This window comes from Diabrotica undecimpunctata, chromosome 9 (assembly GCF_040954645.1).
Source record: "Diabrotica undecimpunctata isolate CICGRU chromosome 9, icDiaUnde3, whole genome shotgun sequence".
Classification (NCBI taxonomy): domain Eukaryota; kingdom Metazoa; phylum Arthropoda; class Insecta; order Coleoptera; family Chrysomelidae; genus Diabrotica; species Diabrotica undecimpunctata.
In genome coordinates, this window is record NC_092811.1 from 102,234,507 (window position 1) to 102,257,325 (window position 22,819).

The following is a 22,819-nucleotide window of genomic DNA, read 5'->3' on the forward strand; positions in this document are numbered from 1 at the left end:
AGGTACTAATTTATTGAAGTTAAAAACTATTCTTCGTTATCGTTTATAGATAATATAAGACAGTATCATACGTTTTAAGATAATGACGTGCAACGATCATTGTTTTGCATTTACTATAGTAGTTAAAATCGCCTTATTGGCAAAGGAAAGAGGTTAATCGTTTGTCGATTTGTAGTGACGACGGATTTGTTCCTGATGCCTCGAGTCAAAAAAATCTGGCGACTATCAGTAAGAGATGATTGGCGAGTCATTGTAAAAGTGGTTCTTTTCGGTATCACAGAAACTAGACAAAAATTAAGTGATTGTTTTAGATAATACACCGTACCACTCAGGAAGAGTGGAAAAAAATATAAGCTTTGACACTTCACTTCTAAAAGTCGAGATTTTGACTATTGTGAATAAACATAAAAAAGAATACAGTAAGTATGTTTTAGATGAAATGGCTAAGAAAAAAAAAATCAAATAGTATTGAGGCTTTCGCCATACCACTGTGAGCTCAATCCAATTAATTGAGTTAATTTGGGCAGACTTAAAAAATAATTATATTGCAGAGAAGAATACTACTTTTAAATTTTCAGATATAAAAGATCTTTTTAATGAAAAAATCACATCTACATAATGGCAAAAATGTATACAGTATGTTCAGCAGAAAGTCGAACAAAAGAAGTGGGATCTTGACAATATCATTGGGACTCCAGGTGAACCACTGATAATTAACGTAGTTAATGAAAGCAGCACGTCAGACTCTGAATAAAATATTAATTTATACTTTCGAGTTTTTTCGTTTTATTTATTAGTCAGATATGTAGAATGCTTTTATTTTTGACGAATAACTTTTTCTGACCTTTGCATCGGTTTTGCAAACGAATGGGGTGCGATTAAGAGCTCAGTTCAGGATTGGCAACCCAGTTCACACCGGAAGATCTTAGATATTACATTTAATTTTAAACCATTTTTTACAGAGGTTTATTTTATTAATTCAATACATTACATTAACGAATTCAAATTAAACAAGTTGGACCAACAGTGGTCCAACTAATTTGTGAGTGCTCCTCGTTACATTCATAAAGTATTGGTTTGTTTATGCCTAGGCCATCTTTATTCTGTATTTAGTTTAGCTGTGTTGTCAGTAAACAGAAATTATCGATGATAAAATTTATTTATACAAAACATCTTAGAGCCGTTTTTGTTTTTAAAAGTAATTTCTCTATAGTTAAATTTACAACAAAAATTACCTATAAATGTTTTAGCTTTTATTGACATTACAAAATTTCTTACAAATAAAAATTTCTCTTAGTAGTACAAGTATTAAAAAATAAATACAAATTCTCGGTTGGCATTTTTACTATAAATACTAAAGCCAAAAAATAACAGGCCTAACGTATTTTTAGTAAAATCGAACAATGTAAAAAAACTATTTTGATACCTACAACTGTAAATTGGTCTAAAACACAATGATATTCAACAAAACATACAATACTTGTGTAGAAGTCAATATTTACGTAATAAAATTGGATGGATAAATTTTGAAACGAAAGCAATAAAGTGTTTCTTGAAATAAATCTAATATCACATTGGTTATTCTGAATACATAAAATAGCGGATCAAATATTTCATCTTTTAGTTCTAAATTGGAAGCACAATTATCTAATACAGATATAAAGGTGTTTGTTACAAGGGATAAATCTGTGAGGGATGTGAGTTTCATTATGAAACAAATTAAAGACGCACAATGGAATCAAAATTACAGAAGCTTGTCAAAAATATGGAAATACGTCAGACAGTAGATCATAGGGCAATCACAATTTGTATTAAATGAAGGAATAATAGTTGAGAGACGACAATTTGGCAACATAGGAGTACAAAGTTGAGGTCTGACATAAGCACCGTAAGATTTCATGTGATACATAATCAAAAAAATTTGTCACACGAATGCTAGTGTCTTTCATTATGGCCGGAGATTAAATTTATTCGCAAATCTTTTTGTGCGATGACTTTTTACAATTTTTTACGTAGACTAATGGGTTTTATAGGCCGTGATGTGGAATTCTTCCTTGCGTTGTTTCGTTAAAGATACACCTTTAGTTAGAGGAAGACAGCTACTGCCCATGTCACATCATCTTTGACAATATCTGCTGCAGTTACAGAAGAAACGAAAAAAAAAACCAAAGAAAAGAAATATTACAAACAGTATTGGATATTACCATAAGTAAGACCAAATGCAATACTAACGAATGCGCTGAATGCGCGACAAATGACTTTTCCATCCGTAGAAATACATTAGAAGTATTACTTTAAGTACCATTTAAAAGTTCAAGACGTACAAAAATTATCAACTTGATCTACACAATTATTTGTATGATTCTATTCACATTAGTTCTGTTATACAAAAAGGGACTTAAGTTATCACTAAATTTCTATTACATCTCTCTCCAAAGTGTTCGATTTACTTACAAGATAATAATAAATAAGAAAGAAATACTTTATTTTCTCTGGAGAGAGTTGCAAAGTACCTAAAAATATTTAATAAAAAATATAGTACCCTAAAATGCAAAAAAACAAACAGTAAAAATACTTAATTGGTATAAATAGTTTAACAAAATCACAGTAAAACCATGTTTCTACTAAAGAGAAACGTAACCAACGAAGTTTTTAAATTCAAATGGAGGTGGGAAGATACTTTCTCTGGTTACATTGTATAAATTAACCTTAAGAGTAGTATAATTTTGCTGGAATTAGCCGGGTGAGACAATGTCAGTCTATATTGACAAGCCAGCTGTCATATATTTAATTGAAATAAGGTATGTGCCAAAATAAACAGTAATAACGTTTTCGTCACGATACAAACTATTCCGTGTCGTGACGATCCGATCTGAATTTTACTATAGAGAAAAATTAATACAACACCAGTATAAACGTTTCGATTCAAAAATAAAAAAAATGATTGCAATGGTATAAATACCCCACAGAATTGCTCAGTGACTTTTTTCAAAAAATAATTTCTGACGCTTACATTTGAAATTTTGATAATGTTGCTTAGAAAATCTACTACAATGAAATATTAGAGGTGCAACAACGAATAATCACATTTATTTCCAGCGTTTGTAGCAACCATTCAATATAAACATGTATAATGATTTACTATTACTTTTGATTCTGTTTTTAACTACCATGTTGGGTAGATTTTAAGGCAACATTTCTATTATTGAGGTTCGATTTATATTTCTTCAAGGAAACTTCAATACAAGTTAAAAAACTCAACATCGAAATTCACAAGGAAAACCACATCCCGTAAACCGAATCCACCCTCGAAGCCACTCGACCCCAGCAGGACTGTGTACTCTCTTCACCCGAGAAGAGTATTTGGACACATGGTATATAATATATTCGGTATTTATGCAGTGTATCGTTTATTTTTGCAAATACCTTATTACACCAAAGCTAAATACAATTTTCCAAAATACTAATTTAATAAAAAAATTTATCTTTCAGAATATTTTCTCGTAAAGATATTTAATCCCGTTATTAATATAATATTGATATACCTATTGATAGATATATTTCGGAAAATTGCGTAAATTGTATCTTTTTTTATGAAAGAATTGCATTTATTATAAGTTATTTCTCGTGCTTATATCTACAAATGCCCCAAGAAATAATAATAAAAAAAACTAAAAATACATGTAACAAAAATCCTCATATAATATGTTGTTAAGTGTGTGGTTTAGCCTTTGCAGATTTTTGGTTTCCTGACTTAGTCAAGATTTTAATTTACTACTGTTATGCATGGCCCACTTATCCCGTTACACGTCATCAATAACAAAGACTATGTCGTTTTATTACTACCTAGTAGTTACAATTGTCGAAACTCCAAATCGATATGAACATTAAACGAATTCATATTTTAAGTTACTTAAAAACAAAAAAAGTGATTATTTTGATATTAGAATTAATAAATTGACTGCCATGTGCACCAATATGGTGCACACTATCATATCCATATATAAGCTTGTTTGAGAAAATCAATATATCGGTCCTGGGGGCCACACCGTATTGTTTGTTAAATCGGTTTTTTATTTAAATATTTGATTATCGATATATTATTTTGAGTCTTCTATAGTATTTCTTTGCAATATACAACAAATATAGTATGTAATTTGACCTTGTCCATCCCGATTTGGCACGAAGTTGATGCACGAAGTTGATCAACACTGGCCAGTCGGCTCTGGCCAGTGTTGAACTATTTATAGAAATAGCAGATCTTGTTAGTTGACTGACGGTTCAACCAGATGGATGACCGAGAAACAGAACGTGTGTTATGTTTATACAGAGATTCCTACGCCTTCTATAGGAAGTGAAAGCGAGTTTGATAGTGATAGTAATTTAGACCACAATTTTACAGCCAATAATGACGAGGCGTTGAGTAATACAGAGAGTGATGACTCCACTGACTCGCTAATCCACCTAGAGTAGCAAATACACTGCTCTGGCCAGGTAATTTTTATGAAATCATTGTAAGTAGAATATTATATTAACTTTTTTTTTTATTAATTTTTTAGGTACTGTATCTGATTGGAGCAGACCAGACGCCTCAAAAGTTAAAAATATTATCTACACTAAAAACAATGAAGACATAGGTATAAATTCCAATATTACCGAGACTACACAATGGAAATCCAATTGATTTTTTTGACCTATTCTTGGATGATAATGTTATTTCAATGATTGTTCAAGAAATCAATCGCTACGCTATTCAACGGCTAAATTATCCGAATGTTAAAAGATGTTCTCGAGTGCAACAATGGATTCTCACAACAATGAAGAAATCGGCACATTTCTTGGATTGGTATTACGGATGGGATTTTACCAAATGCCTTCAATTTCACATTACTGGAAAAAAGATAACTATTTGTTGACCAGTAAAGTAAGCGACTACATATCAGCGACTCTCTGCCCAACCCAGTCTGTATGTATTGATGAATCTATGATTCCTTTTTTGGGCAGGCTTTCTTTCCGTCAATACATTCACAATAAAAGGCATCGTTACGGAATAAAAATATTTAAACTTTGTTCTGAATCATATTATACATTGCAATTTAAAATATACTGTGGAAAAGAAGCAGTGGACGATATGCCAGTATCAAAGAAAGTGGTTATGGAGTTAATGGCTCCTTATTTAAATTTTTGATGTACATTATTACTGACACTTGGTACCCGGGTGTACTACTCGCAAAAAGACTGCTTCAAAATTCTACTCATTTAGTTGGGACACTACGTGCTAACAGGAAGCTAATACCATCTGAAGTAGTAAAAGACAAGTTAAAGAAAAACGAAGTTGTCACTCGTCGAAACGACTGTGGTATTACAGTTCTTAAATGGAAAGACAAAAGAGATTTTTTTTATTAACCACTGAACATAGATCAAGTTACAGAAGTACATACTCGAAGTGGCATAAAATCTAAACCCTGTGCCATAATAGAATATAATATCGGCAAATCTGCTATTGATTTATCTGACCAGATGGAATCCTACCATCGAGCTTTAAGAAGATCTGTAAAATGGTATCGAAAAGTTGCATTCGAGATTATTTACTACAGCTGTAGTAAAGGCAATGTATCTGTATAATTCAGTGGCAACAAACAAACAAATGAAAATTACAGAATTTAACGAAGAGTTCGTGAAAATCTTCTAACAAAAAAGACAACAGAACGTTCTGAAAATATAAATCGTCACATTTTACAGAAGACAAACAAATGAGGAAGATGCCAAAATTGCTATAAGGAACTCGCGAAGAAAGAGGGACGAAAAGGTAGCATAACAAACTTCTAAAAAAGTGTGGACACATTGTCTGATTTGTTGTAAATACCTTTGTACTGATTGTTTCTTTAAATTGCATTTATCAGTATTTTTGATGTGTTTTTATTTGATGAATAAACTATTTTTCTTTTCACTTAAAATAGTGTATTTTTACATACATAACATACAAAATACATACAATGATTGACCACATCAGCATGCTGTGCACTATATAGGTACACACTTTGCCGTTGGAAAATAGTGCTGTGTACCAATATGGTTCACAAATACATAATAGCAAATAGTACTAAATCGGCTTGGAAGTCAACCTGTTAATTAACTTGTTATTAAGTATGACATGATATTTATGATCTTTAATATAAAAAGCGCAGAGGTCATTTTCTCAAATCCCATAGACGTATTATATGTCTATGTCATGTCAAAGCCAGATATATAGGTTAAATTACGTTATATTGATCACTTGGGAGTTCCAATCCTGTACTTTTAAATTTAATATTATTCCACATATTCAGTGAGACAATATAGTAGAACAGTATCAGTATAAGATTAAATTTCTGATCAATGACGTGCATCGGACTTTATCGGAATGAGCTGTATGGTAAACCACTTTGATAAGATATTAGTATGAGGTAACCATATTAGAAAAATATTAACGTCTCTAGTTATTTATTGACGTTGATTTTACGTGTGCGACAAGATAATTGATTTGGGTGAAAAACACTCAAACCATCCTCTAAATTTATCAGCACGCTACCTTAAGAATTACAGGGTGTTTCAAAAAGGTGTAATTTTGTGATAAGAACAATTACATAATTTTGTTTAGAGCAAGCTCAATTTCAACAGTTTGTTTATTGTTTATTTACAAAATAAATAAGTGAAAAGTAAAGATGATTTATATAACATACTATCAAATAATATTAATAAATAATGAAAAGGAACTTCACCAAACCAGTATACAATTATTTCCTAAAAACTAAAATAGGAACAAATGGGGACTACTCGACTACTAACAGTATTCAAGGAATTGATTACAAAGAGGTAGAACTGGTAAAAAATAGATGTACTAGATAAAAATAGAAAAATAGTTTGAAGAAATTTAATTAAAGCGTTTTTGTAATCGAAATAATTTCTCCGATTATTTGAGAAAACTAACACGAGTTAATAGCGAAACTAATACCGCTCAAACGAAACTGGATTGAATGACACCTATACTGGAATAGGGGGTGTTATGTAAGAAAGTTAACAGGTTAGATAATTCACAGTTTTCTAGTAATAAGTAAAAAATCTCGTGAACCAGTTCCTTAAAGTGATTGTTTTTCGCATTAATTCTAATGGATGGATATTCTCAGCAATTCTTTTTACTTTACCTCTTAGTTGCTCCACCAAAAATTACACCTCCTCGACAATACTGAAAGTTTATTAAAAATTACCTAAATGGTCTAATTATTCATAGCGTTGAATTTACCGTCGTGGTAGGTATACTCGTCGTTGATGTTAGCGACGCTAAAGTGCTGGTAAAATTTGAGAGTGTTTCACTAAGAGTACCATTGACGGTGTAGTTGCCGTGAGCTGTTCCATTTCCTAATAGTATCGGGTCTAAGATAGTCTTCTTCGAGTACATATCAATGATGTCTTCAATAGCTGCCTTCGATCCGAACACCAAAGCCAAAACAGCTACGATGAATACAATCAAGTTCTTGAAGAGCTTCCAATTGTACTTTCCGAATCCTTTTTCCCAGAATGTCAGCATTTCGATCATAATTGGAGCGGCTAATCCCAAAATTGAAAAGCAGAACGCACCGATTAATGACACAAATGGTATGATGGTGGGTACTGCAATTGCCAGCACGACGCATATGAAGGTCATTACGGTGCGCATGATGTAGTTGGCCACTTTTTCATTTTTGGCGTAACGATCCTTGATTGCTGTCCAAGCGATGTCGATGCATACGTAGAATTGCAGTCCAAAAGTACAGAATACCGCTCCAGCAACTAAAACGTTGACGAGTTGGGCAGCACTGGAATAAAAAACAAATAGTTAGATAGTTAGAAACGGTGGCTTCTGTCAATTTTATTTTAACTTTAGATATCTGTAATTATAGACTAACAAGAAATAAATTCGCCTTTTCTTACTTATAGCTATTTTCAACCGCCGATTATTAGAAATTATACTCAAAGTAGACAGAAATTACTCAAAATCAGTTTTGACGATACAGTTGGTCAATCTGGTACTCGATGGTACTTTGAGCGCAATCAAAGAAATATGAGCACAATGAGAAGAAGGCTTTGGATGGAATGAGAAGAAGGTTAACGAGAGCAAGAGGCATAGCAGGGATCAACCTTGAGGTCATCGAAGAGATCGAGGAAGAGTATCGCGCAAGGAAGAGGGACCTTTACAGGAAAATCCGTACAGAAAAAGAAGGCACTGGAAAGAGCTGTGTGAAAACCTGGATGAGGACACCTGGGACAAGAAGGTTAAGGTAACACGAGAGCTCTTTCCGGACGGCAGATGGCTTGGAATATGGAGGGGCGAGGAAGCTGAGCAGGCCGTACCCTTTAACATGGATGAACTTGTTCCATTGGGTTCACTCAAGATGCGCAGGTCCCCCGGACTGGATCAGATACCATCTGAGGCGGTGAAGGGTCTAGGACGGGCGGAGCTTGCGTGGCTTCTGGAACACATGAATGCACAAACCTTTCCTGAACCTTGGAGGACATCGAGGTTAGTACTGCTACCCAAGGCTGGGGAAAAGTATCGCCCCATCTGTCTCCTTCCATGCATCGGTAAGCTGTATGAAAGGATGCTGCGAGTACGCATAGACGACATGATTGAGAAGTCAGGTGGTTTATCTCGGAGGCAATTTGGTTTTTCTTCTTCTTCTTCTTCAGGTTCCGCTACGGAGGTTGGCAATCATCATAGCTATTTTAATTTTTTGAGGCAGTAGCTCTAAATAGTTGTTTTGAGCTGCATCCAAACCATTCTCTCAGGTTCTTGAGCCATGAAATTCGTCTTCTTCCGATGCTTCTTCTGCGATCTATCTTTCCTTGCATTATGAGTCGCAGGATGCCATACTTCTCGCCTTGCATCACATGTCCGAGTGCAATTTGGTTTTTGTAAAGGTAAAAGCACGATTGATGCTATCATGAGTGTACTCGAAGCACTGCACAACAGAGGGGATGAACATCGCCGGGTGGCCCTGCTGTTGTTCGATGTTAGAAATACATTCAATACGCAGTGGTAATGAAGGTAATGGAGGAGAGAGAATGTCCTGGTTACCTGATGAATGTGGTGGCGGAGTATCTGTACGAGAGAAGGATTATGGTGGAGAAGGGCTCGTCGACGTGACAGCCGGGGTCTCCCAAGGATCTGTCTTGGGCGCAATGCTATGGAACCTGACATATAACAGAGTTATGAACTGTGAATACGGACAGGGTACAACCTCTTTCGCATGACCTCGCTGTACTGTTAGTGGCCCAGGATGAGCCAGATCTCAAATACCGGGTTCGGAATGCAGGCGACATCATAAAGAAATAGATGACGCAGCACGGACTGAAACTTTCGGCAGAGAAAACCGAAGCCATCATCCTAAAGGGAAAAAGGAACTCACAAAGTATGGAACTACAATGTTCGGGGGCATGTCTAACACCCAAGAAACACGTAAAGTACCTGGGAGTGACGTTTCACCAGAATGGAAAGTGGGGAGAGCACGTGCGGGAGGTGGCCCGGAAACTGCTACACGGTGTTATGCAGTCGATCGTCCTCTACGCGGAACCAGTCTGGAGCGGGGCGGTAGAAATAACAGCCTATAGGAGGCTCATGACACGAGTGGACAGAACAAGTCTGTTGCGAGTGGCATGCGCCCGCAGGACTGTGTCTGCGGCAGCCTTGAGGACCATCACTGAATGTGTTCCGTTGCATGTTTTGCCGGTGGAAAGAAAAGAGCTCTATGAGAGAAAATACCCAAACCTTACTATGTCCGAGAGAAGACAGGAAAGGGGAAAGGTCAATTGAATGATGGCAAGAAGAATGGAACAACACGGAGCATGTGGCACAGTGGACAAAGATGCTGATCCCGAGCATAAGAAATTGTTTGGACTGTGACCACAGGTGACTGGATTATTTCCTAACGCAGGTTCTCACAGGACACGGGAGTTTTAGGGCCTACCTCGATATGTTCAGAAAGGCTGACACAGATGAATGCCTATACTGTGGACACTCTGATACTGTGACACATACGATCTTAGTGCAACAGATGGATAGTACAAAGGAACAGAATGCAAAGAGAGACAGGTATGAGAGAAATGATTGAGAGAATGGTTGAAAATAAAGCAAGTTGGACTAGTATACACAACTCTATCCGTGCAGTGATCAAGAAAAAGAAGAGGAAGAAAGACAACTGGACCAACGGCAAAGGTAAGAGGGAACGATGCTGGAAGTTGAAGCTAGAAAAGTGAGTCAGACTGTATGAGTTAGACTATGTGAATTAGACTGTGTAAGGCAGACTGTAGGGAAATAAGTTTCGTTTTTTAATCAAAATTGCATTAAAATTGCACTTAAATTCTATAAAAAGTTCACACTTGGCTAATACAATCCTGGCAGCTATCACATTTGTCTCGAATTAGATGCAATAACTCTCAACATATCTAGAAAAAGGACAAGAACAAAGAGACGAAATAATGCACCACACAGCAGAACAGCTAGTTGAAAAGAAACAGAAGAAATTTAGCGAAACCTAAATTTTGCGAGTATCGTCGAAAGAAATTACATTAAATAATGTATTTTATTAGCCTATAGTACTTCTAAGGACTTAGATAGAATAAAGAAAACTCAAAGAGCTATGGAAAGACAAATGTTTTTTTGCAACAAGTACTTGAAGAATTAAAATTATTTCAGAAAAATCTTGCAAATTATTTTCAGTCAAAACTTTATGTAAGTGGACTGCTAGGGAAAGTTCTTTCAAATCGGATTTTCTACAAATAATTTCCTATTCAGTCCTTAATTTGTTTTTAGTAAAAAGGGGCCTTAGTATAACGAACTAAATATAAATAACAAAATCTTGATCAGATTCTAATTTTAGAAGAATACTCTTATAATTAAAATAAAAAAAACTTCATACCTAAATTTTTGATAAAACATTTCAAAAATACTGACAACTCACTGAAAATTCTGATATACTTACATGGCTTCTTTAGGCAGATTTAAAGTAACTGATCCTTCAACCTTGTCTCCAAAAGCTAGATATCCAAAGAAACCGATGAGTATGTATACTAAAGTAACTCCGCTCATTCCTTGATTCAATACTCCGCATAAACCGATGAAAGACTGAGGTGTTCCCATATTATTTTCCAAGGGCATAATCTAAAAGAGAAACAATAATATTTAATAAATACAAATGCTCTTTAATCATTATTAATAAAATTACTAGGCACATAACTATAGAAAAATTTATTATTTAACCCATTCGAGGGATTAGTTTTATTTCTTCAAGGAACTAATCAATACTTAAATGAAGACAAACTTCTTTCCTATTGATAAATATCAGCAAACAAAAAGATTTTTAGTTTCAATTTGATGGTATTACAGCGATCAACTTAAACGATTTTTAGTTTCAAGTTGATCGCTGTAGAACCATCAAATTGAAACTAAAACTCGTATTGCGACAGGACAACAGTTTGTAGAACGATATTTTCTTCCACTTCATAACAGAAGATCCTCGAAAGAAATGGACGTTCTGTTGGTTCTACTTGATTTATTTTTCTGTAGCTTCATAATGGCTATGTGGAAGTGCGGATAATAAAATAGATCACAGTGCATGTGACAAGTGACAAAAGTGTAATCTTTCCATGAACGTCAATTTGTTTTCAAAAACAATGAAAATGTTTCAATCAGCAATTCAGAAATGAAGCAGAAAACATTAAATGTTCTTTTTATCAACATATTCTGTCTGATTTTCCTAGGTTTATTCACCTGATATTAATAAAACACTTTAATCTTGTTGAAGCTTTTTGGCGAATTGCCATTTTCAATAACCACTTTATTACTACTTCTACACAATTATTGATATTTAAAAGTAAAGTGATAGAGAAGCAGTTGATTTATTAATAACAAAATTTTCTGACAGTTCAGCGTGTGGCAAAATTGTTTAAAGAGTTGCCGCTTTTTTAGAGTAAGAATTTTGTTTATGTTTGGATTTCTTACACAATTTGATCATAATATATTATATATTAATAATATTGTGTATTGTGATTGTGCTATGCCAAAACAACTAAATAGTCTGTAGGAAGCTGATAAACTTTCATATAAGACAGATTATTTTGAACGAGAAATAATGGCGGGACGTTTTTACCATTAATGCTCTAAATAGAGGTAAGTTTAAGATTTAGAATATATAATTTTGTATTAAAATGTTTTCTTATGTATTTTAGTGTGTTGCAGTAGTCTTAAAACTAAGTGTATTTACTGTTATATAATAGTTTGACAAATAGTTGACATTTTAAAAATTCCTCACTTACTAACTATTCTGATGTTTTGGCAACGCTGTGGGGTTCTGACGTCGTAAATCTTGAATGACGTGCACGCATTTTTATATGAAAAATACTATATGAATATTAATAACACAATTATAACAATTATTTACATTGATATTGTTAGGAATATTAACAGAAGTGGCAGTATTGAAATTAGTGTTAGACGTGTCAGTACTTTTATTATTTTTTGAGATATTAACTTGGTTGCGGCCATTTTCAATCTGTGAAGCTTAGTGAATTATTTCTTAAAGAATTTTTTCTACCACCACTATCAGTCAGTACAGATGGATTTTCTTTTAAGGAAACAATAACTTTTGGATAGCGGCTTATATCTATATTGTTTTTAATGTAAGTGTGAGCTTAAGCATCGAGTAATTGCTCCAAAGGCTTGATGGCTTTAAGATATTAGATTTTTCCATTAGATATGCAAGAATCTCTTCTTCATTTATAGTATGTACATTTTTATCATTGCTCCGTTTTTGAAATAAATTGTAGACCAATTCATACCTCTTTATTGACTTTACCGGCAATAATTCATAAATAGCGGCTTTAGCAGTTTTTCTAATCTCATCTGGAATCATTTCGGCTTCACTTTCACTGCTGATTTCCATTTCTTGGAATTGAAAAACGAAAAACTGAGCGAAAACACACGACACGAATCTTAAATGACAAGCGTTGCCCAAATAAAATACAAAGTTGATATTATTGTCAAAGCCGTTACCTAGCTACCTAAAATCGTCCCGAAAGTGAAAAAATTAGTCCCGAAAGTAGCTACTTTCGGTACGAGTTGTGTAAAATGGTACTTTCGATTTAATAAATCATACCGAAAGTTTTATTTTCAAGACGGCTGCAGAAAAATATAGATTCTGTCTGTGCACTTTCAGATCTCAGTCTGTGCTGTTACCAATTGTATTGTATGGAATAATCTAAATAACAATGAAAATGAGGGAAATGTATTCCAAATACAGTGTAGAAGAAGGAAAATTTTTTTTTTGAAGATAATGAAATATGAATTCACATAGATCTGCTTCCGAAACAGTTGTGTTGATAGCAGATGAAAAATCTAAATTAAAGGATTTCCTTTTTTAAATTGTGGATTTATTATTAGGAAAATTGTTCCCAAACTGAACTGTTTAGATTGTATTCAATGTTAATTTAAACCAAAATCCGACCATTCTTATGCTTCTGTTGGGGAATTTAGCGGGTTACTAAATTTAAAATATAAATCTCACAAAAGACACTTTTCAGGTTGTGGAAAGTACAGAAAAAACGTTGTTCTTGGCAACGGGTAACTTCAAAAATGGTTCTTGTGTGAATGCCAAGATAGTCAATGGCATTGCCTTTCTTCAGGCAATGTTTTCTCTTTATGTACTGAAGTAGTAGACTTCATTTGTCACCGTATTGAGCTCATTAAGATTGTTAGCCATGAATACCTTAGAGTTAGACGTTAGACTCTATGAACTGGGACAACAGAGGACTGAAAAAGTAAATGCTACTTCAAAAAGGCATGAACTAACTAAATATATCTTATTCAGACATTTTTTGTACAAAATCGTAAATTGTTTTTTAATATACCTACAATATAATTGTAATATATAATACAAACAATAAATATCCAAATTCAACAAGCAACAATTTTTTTCTCCTTTTTCTTAAAATTTATTTACTAAAAAGTGTAACATTAAACCTGCGGGTAGATATCTTTTTTTTTGTAATTGTTTTGGCATAAAACAATAGTTTTGTTTGCTTACAAGGAAATTTCATTACTCTATGATAAAAATCAAAAATAAAACCAACATAAACAAGTTATTTTAAAATTTTCTTATATCGACTCGTCCAACGAAGACTGTACTAACTAAATTTTTGGCGTTTTTGAGTTACACTACCGAAGAAGTAGATTACCGTGATATCTTTCAACGAATAAAGTTCTAAGTTAATTTGACCATGTTTAGGCAACCAATTTTGCACTTCAATATTGTACTTACTTGTATATCTATACATTTTCCAACGAAAACAATCCTATCTTAAGTTAGTATAGTCTTCCTCGGCATTCCGAACGGAAGTGCCGTTGTCTCGTGAGTTAATACAGTTTTCGCATTTTAAGCTTAAGTAAAGTACGCCGGTGGTACGCCTACATGACCAACGGTGTTTACGTATAAAAGTTGTACAGTGTATAAATTGCTATCAAAAATAATACGTTTGAATAGAGGGTACATTTTTATAAATTTAAATAAGTATCCAGGATGTATTCGAGAGGTCAATTCATGGTAAATTTAGTAAGGACAGCTAACAAGCGAGAAACAGATTCTCGACGGGCGCATTGTTCAAGAGGTTAGTATATTTTTAATATGTATGGAAACATAAATTATTTATACCTTTTTTTAGAAACAATTTGTGATAACCCGGACCTAAATACGACCAAAGAAGTTATATCTACTAATATCAAAGCATCTATAGGTTTGTTTTAATTTAAACAAGTAAAGATTCATAATGTAACATGCATCGTCTTTTGTTTTCAGAAACAGAACGAACGAATACAGTTAACAAAAATTTTGAAGTTGATACTGAAGAACCTTTTCATGCAATCTCAGATACTGACCCAGATTATTTACCTTCAGAAGATGATAATAAGAAAATTCCATATGATGATACGAAGGAAAATGAGGAACAAATAAGTAAGTGTAAAAAGAACAGGAAAAGTAATAACATTTAAAGTGGGTAGAAAACGAGAAAGAAAAGAAGAAGAATTGATTGATGTAAAATCTAAAACTGGTCTAGATCGTGGGTTGGAACATACAAATCGACAGGGAAAACTGGTTAAGGCAAGAAAAATAGGCAAACCTTGCCAACAAACATGCAGATTTAAGTGTAACACAAAAATGAATCAAGAAATGAGACAGAAGATTTTTAAAGACTTTTGGAACTTGCAAGATCATACAAGGCAATGGGACTTTATTGTACAGCATGTGACACAGATAGAGAAAAAATAAAGTACTATTTCTGCTGGTGTATACTCTCGTAGGAATTTTTCTCGGCAATATCATTTTCAGCTCGGCGGTGAACAAAAATGTGTAAAAATATGTTTTTAAAAAATTCTTGGTATTTCGCAAACATGGGTAAATACAGCATTGACTAAAAGAAAGGAAACTGGAGTTTTACAATCAAATCAACGTGGAAAACATAAAGTTCGACTACATAGACTTACTCCAGATATTGCAGAAAGTGTGAGAAAGCACATAAAATTATTTCCGTTGGTACCCTCACATTATATTCATAAGGATTCTAAGAGGATGTATCTTGAGGAGGGTTTAAGTATTCAAAAAATGTATAAACTATATACGGAATTTTATGGCGATGAAAACATTATTGGACAACTTGCTACGCATCGCCAGTATAGAGACATCTTTAACACTGAATTTAATATCAGTTTCTTTAGACCAAAGAAAGATCAGTGCGATGTCTGCTCAGTCTTTAACCTAGCTGATGAAAGTGTGAAGGTCGACTTACGGGAGAACTATGAACGTCACTTAGCCAATAAAATAGTGGCTAGAAATATGAAAAATAGTGACAAAGAACTCGCCTTGACAGATATGTCCATCTGCGTTGAATGTTTCGATCTCCAAAAAGTTTTAACGACTCCCCAATCGAATGTAAGCGATTTTGATTATAAAAGTAAGTATGCTACATACAACTTCACCATATTTGATATAGGCAACAATGATGGTTTCTGTTATGTATGGCATGAACAAATTGCTAAACGAGATTCAAACGAAGTTGCTAGTTGTTTGTGGAAGTTTATAGAGACCCAAAAAAAGAGGGGAATTAAATCACTGATCTTCTATTCGGATAACTGTGGTGGGCAAAACAGAAACCACACCATATTTTCAATGTTCTCTTATGCAGCTGTTTATTTCCAAGTAAGTATTATTCATAGATTTTTAGAAAAGGTCACACCCAAAATGAGGGAGACAGCATGCATGCTGTAATTGAAAACGTGAAAAAACTTCAGTCGGTCTTGTATGTTCCTGAACAATGGATTACTTTGATAAAAATGGCAAAAACTGTCGGAAAAGTATATAATGTAACAGAAATGTCACAAGAAGACTTCCTAGATTTCAAAAGCCTTGTTGGCAACAAAAATTGGAAAACTGACAATGGAAAAGGAATGATCAAAATCAGTCAAATAAAGGAAATCAGTACTTCGTATAACACACCAAATGTTGTTTTTTTAAGTATGATTTAAGTTCCGATTCTATCAGGTGTGATCTAACAAAAGCAAAAAGGGGACGTCCATCTCGTATTGATCAATTTCCATCTAAAGTATACACAAATCTTTTGCCAATAGATAAGAAGAAGTTAACTGGCTTATTATGGCTTTGTGATACTGGAAAAATTTATTCGAACTTCAAAAAATGAGTTAGTACCCTCTTCGCTGGATGAGTCGATATGCAGTCAAGTGTAATTTTCAAATTCTTCTCCCCTTATTTTTTCCGCCCTCCCGATTTCTATGTAATTTAATAGAACTTTGTGGTATAATAATAATATACTCACCACACCAATTGCTTCAATGGCAAAAATCGTAATACTGAGGAACACAGGCATGGTACTAATATCCGCTATCATGGCAACTTCAGAAACTGGTTTGAGGTTAATGACAAGGTAGTAAAACGTAATTCCTAATCCTACAGCCATGAAACCATTAGCAACCATGGAAAATGGGGCTAAATATTTTAAGTTAGGTACATACGCCAGTAGAATGAGAGGAACCATCAGAATTGCTATTGTTATCCTAATTTCCACCTCGTACCCCAAGTGGTGGTTGACGACGTAGTTGAAGTTTTTGGCCATTATGACAGTGTAGCAACTGCAGGTCATAAAATACGTCACGAATAGCCCGATACGTATAAGGTTCCTGAAACACATAATAAATAGTTAGATTTTGCTAAATACCACAAGAGCATGAAAGAATTGGACTGAGTTGGAGAGAAGTCAAGCAAAGGGCGAGGGATAAAGAAGACTTGTCGAGGAAATTTCAATGGATTGATGCAGAAGTCTTTTGGAGATGATTGTATTGGCAAAATATAGATAAAATAATGTTTTATTCGGTTTTAAAATGCCTACACGTCGGTTAATAATCACCCGGGTTTTGGTCGACCGTTCAGCACAAAAATACCGAAAAATATCTAACATGTGATTCTTGCGATTGAAGAAGATTCGGTCGTTTTGTATGAACTAGAATTCGAAAAAAAGGGGGAGGTGTTGCAGAAGTATTGCTATTTTATCGATATGTTTATTAATTATTTAAAATACAAGTGTTATGAAATGGTCTCGAAGAAACATTTGTTCGATAACTCCATGTAGATAGTAGAGATAAATTTTGTAGCTGTAAAGCCTACAAGAATTTACAAATATAGCGAATATGTAAAAACGAGAGTAAGAAATGCGTAGTAAAATAAAAATTTAGTACCTAGCAAACGGTGCAAACTTTCGTCCCCACTGGGGACCTGTTAGGCAAGCTTCTTCTGCTACATCGGCAAAACCCATTTGTGTTTTTCTCGTCTTTTTGTACAGCTCGTGCGCACTTGTTACCTAAAAATAAAGTTTGTAATAAAAAATCATCCTAAAAAGCCTTAATAGGTGAAAAGAAAAGTTTCACATTTTTATTTTCACAACAAATTTCTAAACTAACGAACTATTTCGTGTCTAATTTTTGGGTCACTTATTAAAAACTACAGTTGGTACAGTATAAATCCCGATGAACGTCATCGGCGTCATAGTAAGTGACGTCACATGATACCAACACAAAATATTTAAATCGTAGTCTGTTTTAACCAAGTACACTGAAATTATAGCCGCTAGACACCTTTCATTATAATACTCGTAGAAATAATATTTGAAGATTTCTATTAATGTTTGTTTTTATTATTTACTATTAATAAAACTCTGTTCTTTATAGAACAAAATTAGTGTGATTTAATTCCAAAATGTCACATAAGAAGTTAAATAGTCGTAAAGATATAATATCGGCCCCATTCTACCGTTGACTGCTGTTAGGGAAGTATGTAATGTATTTATATGTTTATGTAGATGCTTAAAATATACTTTCTTGTTTTAGCGTGTAGCTGCAGCTTTAAATTTACATATTTAAACTGTGAGTTCTATCCCTCAGGCCGTAAAAACTAATAAACCTGTAACATTACCACCCAAAAAACGTACTAGGCCTAAGAAAGTTGCCAATACTGAAATAATAAATACAAGTGAAATTCGTAATACAATTTACAGTCTGTATGAACGAAGAAAGTATACTTTTCTTTTCGTTAGATATCATAAAGTGTATTAAGTTAAAAAGATTTGTTTAACATGAAATCGAATTTAATTATTTTCAGAAGAACATGTGACTTGACCTCTTTATGGATTCAATTAAAGAAAAAAGAACTGTTTAGTGGTTCTCGTATGTACTGAAAAACATTGATTTTATATGGCTAAAAGATAATCCAAGGCGAGGACTGATGGAACAGTCTCATATTGCTGTGAAGAGAACAGAATTTTTGAGATTATATCAAAAATATACACATGAAGAAGTTTGTTTTTATAGATGAAACTTGGATTTCTCAGAATAGACCTATATGTCACTCACGGCAGGATGAGAATCAAAGAAGTGTAAAATCTATTAAAACTGATGGAACCCGGTAATATATAAATTTTTTATCGCGGTTTGAAAATCAACTATTAAAAAGTTTGTCTAAACCATCCCTAATTATAATGGATAACGCTTCATACCATAGCATATCGCTAGAGAAACACCAAACATGTCTTCAACCAAGACTGAAATAAAAGATTGGTTAACTAACAATAAACTACCTTTTAATTAGACAATGTTGATAAACGAGCTTTTGTAGACTTTTGGGCAGCAAGTACGCCTAATGAGAGTTTAGTTTACGTTATTAATATTTATTTTTGAAACAAGCCACCTCCAAAATACATTTTTGATGATTTCGTAGAACTACATGGCGATAAAATACGACTGTATTTTCAATTAATATGGGGAATTGCAAACAATTTTTATAACGGACATGTTGGTAGAGATGGCTATAAAGAATGTGATGTTAAACATGCGGAAAGACGCTCTACAAACTGTTACCAGACCAGATATGGCAAAATTTTATTAGTCATCAAAAAATGTAATAAAAAGTGGTATATATGCATACTCAAAAATGTTTTGCATAATGTAATATTTTCAAAATTATCAAACAAATCTGGTGAAATCAATTTTTTTTAACAAAATACTTTATTATATATATATAAAATTGTATGTTTTGAAAAAAACAATAAACAAAATTTAAAGGAATAACAATTTATTATTATTATTTATAATATGTATTATAAATATATTTTTTAAAATTTGTACAGATAAAGAAACTAATACTTAATATGCTGTATTTCCACCTCTTGCATCAACCCAAGACTGAATGCGATGTCCCATGCTTCTTATAAGTGTATTAATGTAGTTCTGGTCCATGATGCCCCATTCTTCAATCGCTGCTATTCTAAGAGCTTGTAGTGTCCTTGGGGGTGGCTGCCGGATTAAATTTTTCTTTTGAGCATATTTCATCCGTGCTCAATGAGATTGAGGTCAGGTGAGCAAGGTGGCTATTGTAATCTGACGATATCTTCTGTCTCTAAAAAATCTGCCACATGTCTCGTACGATGGGGAGGTGCATTGTCGTCCATAAAAATAAATTCTGGACCAACAGCTCCTCGCCACAAGCGTACAACAGGCCTAAGAATGGTATCAATATAAATTTGTCCATTCATGTTACCAACAATGGGAATTAAAGGAGTTTTATTATTTAGCATGATGCCGCCCCAAAACATTATGGAGCCACCTTGATATGGGACTCTTTGGACAGCTTGGTTAAGTCTATCCTGTCGATTTGGGTTCCTCCAAATCCTAATTCGGCGATTATCCGACAAAAGGCTAATTTTGGTTTCATCAGAAAATAACACGTTTTCCCATCTGTTGTCATGCTATTGTAAATGTTCATTGGTCCATTCCAGTCGAGTCCTTTTCTGCTCTAACGTAAGCTTTGGTACAAACAATGGTCTTCTTGTAAATAAATTCGCCGAATGTAACCTGTTTCTAATAGTCTGATCGCAAATTACAATATTATGAGCTTGCTGGAGCTCTTTTCTAATAGCTGGGGCAGTCACAGTGGGGTTTTTCCGGACAGTTAACGTTAAAAAGCGTTCTTGGACCTTGGTAGTAATTCTGAGTCTTCCGCTTTTTGGACGATCGCTTACAGAATTCATATCTCGATATTTTTTCACAATCCGAGACACATCACTCTGATTAACTTCAACCCGGACAGCAACGTCGACTTGTGTGTGGCCTTCCTCAATCAAAGTAACGATTCTAGCTCTGTTGAACTCAGATATCACTTGTGTCTATTCATACTGTTCACTACAAAGTAAATGAAACGCAAACCAATTTTTACAAATATCGGTTTTCGAAAACTGATGAACGCAATGTGAATACTGAGAATCTTTGCGACGATTAAGAAACAAAAAACAAGCAATAAAATACATTATTTTAGTAGACAAAAAAGAATCAGTGCAAAAAATTCCAAATGAGAAACGTTCAGTGGCGTTACAGATAATATGCAAAACATTTTTGAGTGTGTGTATAAACGGTGACAGTGATTCCAGTAGCAGCTGTGGCATAGATGTAGTGATTATATATTATATTATAGTAAGTAAAGCATCTTATGGCTCTTTTTGAGCATTAAAATTAAGCTTCATTTTTTATAGGTTTAACTTATGATGAAACAAAGTTTTTCTAACAAAACCATATTATGGATGAAAAAAGTATAACAAAGACCAAAAATCTGGAAACATGTATTTCTTACAGGAGTATTTCTTACAGGAGAACGGCCGACCACGTTACTGGTTTGCCCCGAGCGGTGCATCAGGACCGGATTTAAGAATCATAGGTAACCATTGCCTACGGTTATATAAAAGACTATCATTATTATTTCAACTAACGCATGATTGAGTCATCGATGCATAAATAAGAGAGTTACATTGTCGAACTAAACAATAAAATGAAGAAAATGCTATAAAAAAAGTAATATATCAAAAACTCATTGTCGATAGCTTATCTATATTTATCAATTTTCAATAGCTTCCATTGTAAAAAATGAACTTAAAAATGCTTCTGAACTTAAAAAATTGTGACAGCTTGACTATTACTGTGGAAAAAGTTTTGAAAATGTGCGGTGTGAGTGTTCGCAAAATTTATGACATCTGCGAAGAGGCCCAGCAAGACGAATTGAAACCGATACAAAAAAAGCAAGAAAAAGAGTTTCCAGTTCAATTTACATGAGAATACTTACGATGAGGGAGTGAAATCTCGAATAAGGAAAATTGTCCATGATTTTTTTTTTGGAAAACATACCACCAACCTTCGTTAGCATAATGAACAGAATAAACGATGATGAGGACCTATCAGCTTTTACAAAAACCACATTTCGTAGGCTAAATGACATGGGTTTTGAATATGGTAAAAATGGTCGAGATTCGATAATGATGGAAAGAAAATATATATCCTGTAGACACAAGTACCTCAGACAAATAAAACATTGAGGAAGAAGGATAATGTAAACCTTGTTTATACCGATGAGTCTTGGACTAACATCGGTGCTTCAGTCAAAAAGGAATGGAAGGACACAACGATCAAGAATCCACGAGATGGGAACCGCTGATTACCACGACAAAATGGACGGGGATCTATACGTTGTCGTTTTGGATAACGTGTCATATTACTCCGGCAAATTTGATTTCCCGAAAAAATTGTGGAACAAAAGGCAAATCAAGGTTACCTAAAAAGTGAATTACTGGATACTGCGGCCGCATTTAGAGACGAGTACGACAAGTACAAAATTGAAACAATTGCGAAAAAATATGGTGTTGTTGCGAAACTGCCGCCTTACTCATTGCGAGTTGAACCCGGTTGAGATGGTGTGGAGTCAAGTGAAAAGGTATATGGCTTCAAACAACGGAGATTTTAAAGAAAAAACGGTAGAACGGTTGATAAAAGAAGTTTAGCAACGCGTATCTAAAGAGCAGTGGCAGAATTATGTGAACCATGTCAAGAAAGTAGAAGAAACAATGTTTGCGTTGGACAATTTGCAGGAAGATATTGAACCGGTGATAATTAATATAGATGATTCAGAGAATGAGGACGATTTAGATATAGTGTGTAGCTTTTAAGCACCACACTTTTTTTACATTCAAAAATAATTATTAATATATAAACAATATATATAATTATAAATTATTCACAAATAATTATTATATAAAATAATAATATGCACAATTATAATGTATCGATCAGAAAACTGAAACTTAAATAAAGCCGAAGAAAAAAGATTAACATTTCAAAATCTAGTTGTAATAAAATATTTCAAAGCAAATA

The 22,819-nt window shown here is 33.8% G+C and overlaps 1 protein-coding gene across 2 annotated transcripts in view; it reads right to left on the bottom strand.

Annotated features, from left to right (window-relative positions):
* Positions 1-1,240: 1,240 nt before the first annotated feature.
* The window catches only part of path (solute carrier family 36 member pathetic), a 94,698-nt gene continuing 73,119 nt past the window's right edge, over positions 1,241-22,819 (bottom strand). For both annotated transcript variants that reach the window (XM_072543928.1, XM_072543929.1), the window contains 4 exons: positions 17,813-17,934; positions 16,897-17,257; positions 10,998-11,176; positions 1,241-7,835 (listed from right to left, as the gene is read on the bottom strand). In XM_072543928.1, the coding sequence (XP_072400029.1) occupies positions 7,265-7,835; positions 10,998-11,176; positions 16,897-17,257; positions 17,813-17,934 (1,233 nt within the window). In that variant the 3' untranslated portion in view covers positions 1,241-7,264. The remainder of the gene's footprint in view (positions 7,836-10,997; positions 11,177-16,896; positions 17,258-17,812; positions 17,935-22,819) is intronic.